At 35.0% G+C, this 10,369-nt stretch overlaps 2 protein-coding genes across 3 annotated transcripts; both read right to left on the reverse strand.

Moving 5' to 3' along the window:
* Positions 1–87: 87 nt before the first annotated feature.
* LOC125192590 (APO protein 2, chloroplastic-like) lies at positions 88–2,935 on the reverse strand. Of its 2 annotated transcripts, none has more exons than XM_048090212.1 (4): positions 2,751–2,935; positions 1,866–1,996; positions 1,334–1,683; positions 88–1,078 (listed from the first exon to the last, which is right to left on the reverse strand). In XM_048090212.1, the coding sequence occupies exons 2-4, from the start codon at positions 1,992–1,994 to the stop codon at positions 250–252; spliced, it is 1,308 nt and encodes a 435-aa protein (XP_047946169.1). In that variant the 5' UTR covers positions 1,995–1,996; positions 2,751–2,935; the 3' UTR covers positions 88–249. The 2 variants fall into 2 exon arrangements, with proteins under 2 accessions (XP_047946169.1, XP_047946168.1); XM_048090211.1 differs by having other exon boundaries at positions 1,866–2,087.
* Positions 2,936–5,413: 2,478 nt separating this feature from the next.
* LOC125193032 lies at positions 5,414–6,652 on the reverse strand. Its single transcript, XM_048090736.1, has one exon. The coding sequence runs from the start codon at positions 6,593–6,595 to the stop codon at positions 5,609–5,611; it is 987 nt and encodes a 328-aa protein (XP_047946693.1). The 5' UTR covers positions 6,596–6,652; the 3' UTR covers positions 5,414–5,608.
* Positions 6,653–10,369: the final 3,717 nt, after the last annotated feature.

The following is a 10,369-nucleotide window of genomic DNA, read 5'->3' on the forward strand; positions in this document are numbered from 1 at the left end:
TTTCTTGTTTTCTACTATCATTTCAAATGTTTCAAGCAATGAAATTCTCAATGCTGGTACTGTTTTGGAGCAAAACATCTTAGCAAAGACAGACACATGTGTTATATAATCTTATTTAACATGAAAGAGAGAGAGAAAGAGTTTATATTATATCTTGATAAACTTCTCATTTATATATCTAATATGTAACTGACAGTTGTACAAACTAGTTGGATGGAAACTTACTGGGTGACTGAAATGGGAAAGATATCAAACAGCCATTTCTGCTTCACCAACGTTTCTAGGAATTCCGACGTCCAGCCTCATGGTTGGTTTGTAGTGCTCAGGCACAGCTGCACCAGCCTGCACACATAATTCAACCACTGCAGGGGCCTGCCCGTAGAAGTTCCTGAGCTCCCTCTCCATAGGCTGATCAACATCAGGTACATGCCACACGTATCTGGGGGGAATTAAGTCATTGAGAACTGCCGCCTGCCATCCATGTTGCCCATTACGCTGTTGGTGCTTATGAGCTCCGCAATTCTGGGCTTTGTGTCCGCTTGGGCCTATGTGCACTTCAGGGCAGTAACCACAAACCCTCACAGGATACATCTTCATTAACCTTCGGGCTCCATCCCTCATTTGTTCCCATGCTTGGAGTGTTTCCTCAGCAAGCAGTGCTATATCTTCTTTGCTAGATGGTGGCACAATTTCTGAGTCTGGTATTTCAGCCAATATTTCTGGTGTTGGAGCTTCTGGGTCAAGGTCGGGCAAGTCACTCTCATCGGCATCAACAAACTCCTTTTTTCCAATGCGTATTATGCGTTTCCTTCTTCTTTTGGTGGGGTATTCAGGCAGGTCTACCCCTGCTTGAATGCATAACTCCACTACCGCGGGAACTCTTGGGATGGAAAACCTCTCATCATGAGTAATACGGTTGCCAAGACGGTCATACAAGTGGTATGCCTCAAGCGGTACCAATATGTCCTCGACAACTGCTTTACCCCATTCATGAGTCCCTTTGCGAATGGAAGCTCGTGGCCCTCTGCAAGACTTGAAAGGATGCCCGATAGGACCTACATGAATTTCAGTACACCACCTGCAAGAATAGACTATAACTGTCAAGAGAAAATCAAATGTTAGAAAAAGTGATATCTATCTCAAATTACCAACGACACCATCACAACTAAGATCATCATAACATGCAGTAGAAAGGAAAAGAAAGTCCAAAAATTCCTTATTTATTTTAGTTTGTGATATATAAAATGATTGGACATGAACAGAGAAAAGTGAACATTGATATTAGCAGTTGTAAAGATGCAGAATGAAAACCAAGCATTGGGTAGAGAATTACTTGCAGGCATTGACAGGCATCACTTTCAGAAGTTTCTTCAGATTGTTAACTAATGTTGTTCTTGCATTCAACACTTTGTATGCTAGAGGAATCAGTCCTTTAACCACCAATCCTAGTTTTGGAGGTGGGATAGGTGCTCTTGGTTGGTTTTCACGATTTTTCAGCCTCTTCCTGGCATTTCGTCGTAACTCAACAATAGGTATAGGAAAAGGTTTCTTTTCCTTTTTAGAATAATAACGAGGAAAATCTGAATTTTGAGGATGGTCGCATTTAACGATTAGAGCTTGACAGTGATTTGACTTCTCTAACGGGGTTCGTAATTTCAATTGGCTGAGTCTATTGCAAGTTCTCTGCAAAGAAGTATATAAAAACAGGAGACCTCGATCAGTATTCTCTAACATATCATAAGCTAATAGGTGCTTATAATTAGGGTTGCATGAAACTGAATCAAAACATGATTCAGATTACGTTGCATTGCTAAGTGGTGACGAATCAATAAGGTGTAGGAAAGTAGCATTCGATATAGAAGTACCTTTAAAGAATCGAGTGAACTAAGACCTTGCTGTGTGCTATATTTCAGATAGTCAAACTGCAAGCATGTCCTTTTACCATGAGAGAAAGGAGCTGTGCTGAAATGGGAATGCAGACACCCAGCGTCCATTCCTATGAAAAAGCAGGAACTGTTATGTGGTGACTGGTGGGACACTCGCTAGACTGTGTCGTTCGTGCAAGTAGATTTGATGGCATGTAAATCCTGAAGCAAACATCCATTTACAAACCCACATATATAACTGAAAATACATTTAATTTCAACGAGAGCATAGCACCTATACACATACTTAATCTGCAATTCTCCTCAACAACAATGCTTCCACGAAAAAATAATCCTAAATAAAAAAGCAGAGTATCCAATGCCATATAAATAACCTCACAAGCATACACATCAACACATCCAAACAATAAGATACCAATGTTTAAATTCTAAACAATTATTCAGCAAAAGATAATACAGTGTTGCAACTTCAAATTCTAAATAATTATCAGATATGCTACAAAGGCAATGATTCTGAGTAAATCTATCTATCTATATACATATATAAAAGAGGAGTTTTGGAGAAATGTACAGGAATACTATTTTAGCTGGAAAGTTATCTATTGGTTAAAAGTGTTCTGATTTGAGCATCACATAATCCACTTCCAGTTCGAGCTCATAATATTTGGAGAAGTCACAAATTGCTATGAAACACTCCAATTCAAGTCATAAATTCAAAACAAATTCTACCAGCCAGTTACTATGAAGTACCCCCAATTGAAACCCCCCTAGCTCAATTCAAGTAACCAACATTCTTCTACTTTAATCTTTCAGTTGAATTCAATGTTACATTACAAGAGGAATAAGATACATAAAAATTCTTACCAATTTTTGCAATGGTTGTGAGATTCAAGCTTTTAAATAATTTTTCATGGAAGATGGAGAATGAGGGATGGAGGGATAAATAGGGGAAGAAGAGATAGAGGCGTGGCTCGCTAGAGTCGGATAACTCCGGCGTGAACGGCAGCCGGCGACGCTGGAGAGTAAATGTGAATTTGATTCGAGTCTAAATGGGATAATGTTTTTTTCACAGATTTTTTTCCGTTGGGCCTTGGAATTTTAATCTAAGAATTTGGGCCAATTTGTATGGCAGGATTTGTGACGTAGTGATGGCCTGATGGGCCTTTTCTATTAACAAGACAATATTATTATCCATGTCACTTTTGTTTTTAAAAATACTGTATGTAAAAGACTCAAATATTTACTAATCCACCAGTATAATATAAGTTAATCGAATGTGAAGTCCATTACCAAAAACAGAAAGAAAAAAAATGAGATATTTATTGATGGACGAACAAAAATGGTAAAATAGGACGTTTGTTGGTCTACGGAGGAAATACTAACTTTCAGTTTGGTCTTAGTTTGCTAACAAGTTGATTTTTTACATATGGGTGTCTAAAAATTCAAGCTGATAAAATCGGATCGTTTACCAAAACGTGGTCTATACTTTAAATTTATACAGGCAATATATGGTTAGATTTTGATGAAAAATATTATTTCTGACTTTGCAACCAATCAAAATTTTAGCACTGACATTAACTTGATGACTTGCTTACCTGACACTATCTGATATCAACAAAAAGATGTCATGTTTTAGGCAGCGAAACAATATCATATTATACTAAATTAAATAATTTCATTTATGAGTATTTTATTAAGTAATGTTAGCATTAAAATTTTAACAAGTTGTAAAATTAAAACAAATTAATAGTAGTTTAGTAATTTACTAGACGAATTTAAAGCTAGTATGTAAAAACGAAAATCTTGCTATTTAAAATTTACAGGAAATGTTCCGATAAAAAATGTGGGACAAATTTAAGAGTTGATGAGAAATACTAAAGTTAAATAAAAATTTAATAATTTATACGCTATGATCACTTCTGGTCATTAATAATGGGCAGCAAAATACATATTAGTAAATTAGCGTGATAAAGAAATGCCAACAACAATAATACAAAATCCTTAATTATGTACATATATTATTTAATCTTTCAATATCATCATTATGAAATATATAAAGAAAATTAGTATATACTCAATGTATATTTATGGAGTTGGTAATGAATCAATTTACACCATACCTGGAAAATTTAAATTCTTACAAGCAAGTTCCTAAACCACTAAAAATACATAATTAGTGGATAAACAACGCAAAAATAAAAGATTGATATATAAGGTGAGATTTCCATATTGATGTGGTGAAATGTCCCCTTCATATTACACATCCCTCAGTAGCACCAAATTCCATGCTCAAAACCATCCAAAACCCTACATTTTTGTACTGCTTCACAAAATCACATGTCGCGTAAGAAGAGACGTCAATTTCATGACAACAACTATACTTTAACAAATTGTTTCTTAACTTCAAAGCATAAATAAATCTTGTTTTGTTTTTAAACTGACGATGAATTGGAGGGTTTTAATTCGCTCCCCACATAGTTCTAAATATATTTGCGTTGCCACCAATCAACATTTATTAGAAAAATATAGTCAAATCTTTACAACTAATGCATGTTGTACTTATGTGCACATACCAAATATGGCTCATATCCTCATAACTGAAGAACTCCATCATTAACAAAATGTAATAATCATGACAATTTTTTTTGCATCTAATTTCCAATGTTAAACAAGTTCGATATATATCACTTACCAATATTAGGCAAGTTGAACTACCTCTCATACACTGATTTTGCCTAACGAAGTTCCCTCAAGTCTTTAATCATCATTCTTTTTTTTTTCTGCGTCACGTTACAAAATTTACAATGCTAGTATAATTTTTAAGCCATACATCTCTAATTAATTTTCACTATTCATTGTTTCACTTCAAATAATTCATAGAATATGAAATCACTTTATTAATTCATATTTTAATCATAATTATACTCCCTTCCTCCCTTCCGTTCCTTCATAGCTGAGTCATTTTTCTATTTCAGGAAGTTCCTTCATAGTTGAGTCATTTACATATTTGATAGTAACTTTTTTTTCTCTCTTACTTTATTATCTCTACTTTATTCACTTTATACTTTATTCTTTCTAACTTTTCCTCTCTCTTACTTTTTTATCTATTTATTTAACACATCCAACGTTTCATTCTAAAACTCCGTGCCGAAAAGTTTCGCTTCAACTATGAAGAAACGGAGGGAGTACTATTAATAATTCAAATTGAATTTATAATAATAAAAATAACGAAATGCACTTATGATGCCATAACAATGATGGAAATTACAGATAAAATATGTGTAGACCAAGAGGAAGCTGTGAACCAAAACATTTTCACACTATAACCGGAAATAATAATGACCCTAATGCTATGGTCATGGACTCATGGTTAAAAATCAGTATTGAAAACGATGTCTTCTGCGGAAATCGATGCAAGTTCAAAAATAAATGAGATCTTTGAATTCACAAGAGCAAGAACGTGAGAAGGTACTATCATGTTTATTTTTATATTGAAGCCAATGTTGTACACAAATAAAAGCAAGGAATTAATGCAAGGGGATTATATATCATTCCATAAGAAGATGTAGAGAACATTTATCAACCCCATTCTCCGTGATTACAAATCAAGAAAAAAAAAAACTATGAAATTAAGCTGCAGAATTCGAATTACAAAACAAAATAGAAAAAGAAAATCGGTGTTGATAAACGTTCGAAATCTTCTTAAATCAAAAATAATAATTTTACAATTTATAGATGATAAGAAAGCACGGCAGCAACGCGCGCGTGTCGAACACGAGCATCTCCCCGCTCCCACCACCCACCGAGTCGTACCCGACCCGCTCCTGAATCACCGAGCCCAGCCCGATATCCTTACAGACCCGACCCGCTATGACCCGGCACACCAGCATGGCCCGCCTCCCCCTCCCCCCGCCGGCGCTCTCGTGGGCCTCGCCGCTGCCGGAGTATGTACACACGGCGGCCCTCTTGCACCCCTGGAACGCCCACGCGCCGCCGCACGTCTCGTACGCGCCGCCGGGAGCGGTGGCGCCGAGGCAGTAGAACCTCATGACCTCGTTCCCGTCGGCAATGCAGCGCGCGTGGTCCTCGCCGGCGTCCCCAGCGGAGCCGGCGCGGAGCTTGACGGCGTCGCGATACTCCTCGAAGCGGGTCAGGGTCCGGGGCAGGGTCTGGACCTTGAAGACCATCTCAATCTGGCCCGAGAAGCTCTTCTCGCCCCAGCTCGTGTGGAAGATGATTTCCACCACATTGCGGGAGGGATGGTCTTTGGGCAGCTCGGTCAGAGAAGGGAAGAACGAGTCGATGGCGCTGGACCGGACCGGGAGAGCGGGCGGACCGGGTTCGGGTTTTCGGGAAACCGGGCGCTTGAACGGCGGGGATGGGTGGTGGGTTGGGGGTTTCGGCTTTTTTGGTTTCTTTTTGTTGGTTTCGACGATGTCTTTGAGATTTTGGTAGCTATTTCGGCAGCTGGAGGAGTTGGATAATGAGCGGTGGTGGCGGTGGTCGTCGTTGTCGTCGTGGTGGCGGCGGCGGCGGTAGTTGTGGTGGTGGGTGACGACGTCGTCTAATGCTTTTGACTTGCATTGCAATGACTTCATCCATCCACTCGCCATGTCTTGGCCACTTTCACAGCCTTCAGCTTTAATTTGAGCTCTCTCTCTCTTTTCTCTTTCTGTTTCTCTCTCTACACTAATGTATGTTTTGTGCATGTAAAAATATTGTAGTAGTAAGTATATTGGGATACATACAGCGCAATGAATATATCTCTGAGAATTCAACGTGGGTAGGGAAGAGGTTTTTATATGTGGTATATATGGTGAAAAAACCAAACATTAGGAGTCACCAAATTATCCGAAATTCAAAAATCCAACTTGAATATTAAGCTGAAATTTAAAATTCTATTCGGATTTTTGGTTCGCATTGGATCAGATTTTTTAAAATTTCAGATGTTCAGATTGGATGTAATTTTATAACTCAAACTAATTCGTATATTTATTAATTTATATACTAGTACTATAATAAAATAATATTATTATAATTAATTATAATATGGAGTACTTCCTTTGTCCATCATTTAAAGAGTCATTTTGTCATTTTAGAGGGTCAACAATGTAAATGACCCTTTAATTTATTTCATTTTTGGTTTACGGGCTCCACATTCCATTAACTTTTTATACTCAAAATTTATTAGTACTGAACATTAAAAATGAGTCTCACAGTACATTTACTTTCTCCCGCTACTTTTTTTTTTCACAAAGTTAAACAATTTTTTAAAACTCATGCGAGTCAAAATGATTCTTTAAATAGTGGACAGGTGGTGTTACAAATATTGTTGAACATTTTTTATGATAATTGGTAGTACTTCGTACTAGATTTTTGGATTTTTGAATTATTATATGATATTCATTTTTCATAAAATTTCTGGGAATTAATAAATTGATATGAAATCTGAATGTTGAACGCCTGAACCCTAGAAAACACGATAATAAATGGGAGCAAACAACATTGCGGAATATAATAATATACGTATATCATGGTGAAATATGACCAAACTGCCCCTCTGATAAATCTTGCAGCGTAGAGAGACACAGAGAATTAAATCAAACAAAACTCCATTAATGCTGCATCAGATATTTATCTCCACGTGAAATTATTTATATTAATTATTACTAGTAAATACAAATATTATGATACACCAAGATATGCATTGATTAGTGATTAATACTTGTATATACGATACGATCAGAACAATTATGGAAAAACAAAATTTCGCATTGATTGCAGTCTTGCACCAACACACAATCAATATAGGGCAATTATTGCAATATATATACTGCGGAAAATTAATAAGAAGGTATTTGGGATTTGATATAGTGGATTAACAATATGATTGTGTGGTAATGATGAATGAAGACCCATCTTTTCTTCTTATTGTCAAACAAATTATGACTGATCAAAAAGATTATGACTGGTGTGGCTTCAACTTTTGGTTTCTGGATTTTGTTTTGAAATTATGCGATTCAACCACTATTTTTGCATCATTTTCACTTTTACATAACCTTGAGACTTGAGACGATTATATATCCAAATAATTTTATTTGTTTTTTACAGAATTAATTAATGAAGGGACTGTTCTGAAATTATAGAAGTTGGTTTTGCAAATACATTTATAGTTGCAGACTTGCAGTAGTAACGTTACGTAACGTAACCCTAAATTAAGCTACAATCACTACAAAAAAAGCGGCTGTTTGTGACCACTTTATTGCGAGCACCGACTTTTGCTCGCAAACTTGTGACCACTTTATTACGAGCACCGACTTTTGCTCGCAAACTTGCGAGCATAATAGCGAGCATACACGAAAACAACATCCATTTACACCCATTTTTTGCCGGCTGGAATAAAATGAGGGATTTTGCGAGCACACCTATAGTGCTCGAAAGTTTGCGAGCAAAGGGTGCTCGCATCTGTCACAAAATATACATGTGCTCGCAAATTAGTGAGCAATAATAGCTGCTAGCAAATTAGTGAGCAAAAATAGGTGCTCGCAAACTTTAGTTCTTATCCAAATCTACTTTCTTCTTTTCTCATTTGTTACCTTTCTCCACACCGTAGATTCCATCCCTTCCATCCCTTCTGCCATCAGCTTCCACTCATTGCAAAAATTTTGCCAGATCTACTTACATAAAAGTTGGGAGTAGAGATATGGGGAAGCAAGCTTATTAAATTTTGATATTTTCACATTATTGAAAATTGGGGGTAGAAAAATGTGGGGAAGCAAGCTCATCAAATTTTGATATTTTTCAATTATTGAAAGGTAAAACTTTGATTTGCTAGTTATTCTTCTAAAGTTGTGGGCTAAATTATTATACTTGATTTGTTAGATATTCTTAAAAGTTGTGGGCTAAATTATTATACATGATTTGTAAGATATTTCTTCTAAAGTTGTGGGCTAAATTATTATACATGATTTGTTAGCTATTCTTTTAAATTTGTGGGCTAAATTATTATATACTTGATTTGTTAGATATTCTTTTAAATTTGTGGGCTAAATAATTCACAATATTATTATACTTGATTTGTTAGATGTTTTTCTAAATTTGTGGGCTTAATAATTCAAAATATTGGTGTACTCGATTTGATCTATATTATGATATTTGATTTGTTAGTTATTCTTATTTGTGGGCTAAATAACTCAAAGTATTATTACACTTGATTTGATTTATATTGTTTCTTGACTAAGATTTATGCGATTTGGAGGTGTTTCCGCTACCCGTCGGCCCAACTTGGCATTTTCCAATTATTAAAAGGTAAAACTTTGATTTGCTAGTTATTCTTCTAAAGTTGTGGGCTAAATTATTATACTTGATTTGTTAGATATTCTTTAAAGTTGTGGGCTAAATTATTATACATAATTTGTAAGACATTCTTCTAAAGTTGTGGGCTAAATTATTATACATGATTTGTTAGCTATTCTTCTAAATTTGTGGGCTAAATTATTATATACTTGATTTGTTAGATATTCTTTTAAATTTGTGGACTAAATAATTCACAATATTATTATACTCGATTTGATCTATATTATGATATTTGATTTGTTAGTTATTCTTATTTGTGGGCTAAATAACTCAAAGTATTATTACACTTGATTTGATTTATATTGTTTCTATTTGATTCATTTTACTATCTATCATACACAAACAATATAAATCAAATAAAGTACAATAATATTTTTGAATTATTTAGCCCACAAATTAAAATATTCATCAAATAAAAGTTTTACCTTTTAATAATTGGAAAATGCCAAGCTGGGCCGACGGGTAGCGGAAACACCTCCAAATCGCAAAAATCTTAGGCAAGAAACAATATAAATCAAATCAAGTGTAATAATACTTTGAGTTATTTAGCCCACAAATAAGAATAACTAACAAATCAAATATCATAATATAGATCAAATCGAGTATAATAATATTGTGAATTATTTAGTCCACAAATTTAAAAGAATATCTAACAAATCAAGTATATAATAATTTAGCCCACAAATTTAGAAGAATAGCTAACAAATCATGTATAATAATTTAGCCCACAACTTTAGAAGAATGTCTTACAAATTATGTATAATAATTTAGCCCACAACTTTAAAGAATATCTAACAAATCAAGTATAATAATTTAGCCCACAACTTTAGAAGAATAACTAGCAAATCAAAGTTTTACCTTTTAATAATTGGAAAATGCCAAGTTGGGCCGACGGGTAGCGGAAACACCTCCAAATCGCATAAATCTTAGTCAAGAAACAATATAAATCAAATCAAGTGTAATAATACTTTGAGTTATTTAGCCCACAAATAAGAATAACTAACAAATCAAATATCATAATATAGATCAAATCGAGTACACCAATATTTTGAATTATTAAGCCCACAAATTTAGAAAAACATCTAACAAATCAAGTATAATAATATTGTGAATTATTTAGCCCACAA

This window comes from Salvia hispanica, chromosome 6 (genome assembly GCF_023119035.1).
Source record: "Salvia hispanica cultivar TCC Black 2014 chromosome 6, UniMelb_Shisp_WGS_1.0, whole genome shotgun sequence".
In the NCBI taxonomy this organism is placed as follows: Eukaryota; Viridiplantae; Streptophyta; class Magnoliopsida; order Lamiales; family Lamiaceae; genus Salvia; species Salvia hispanica.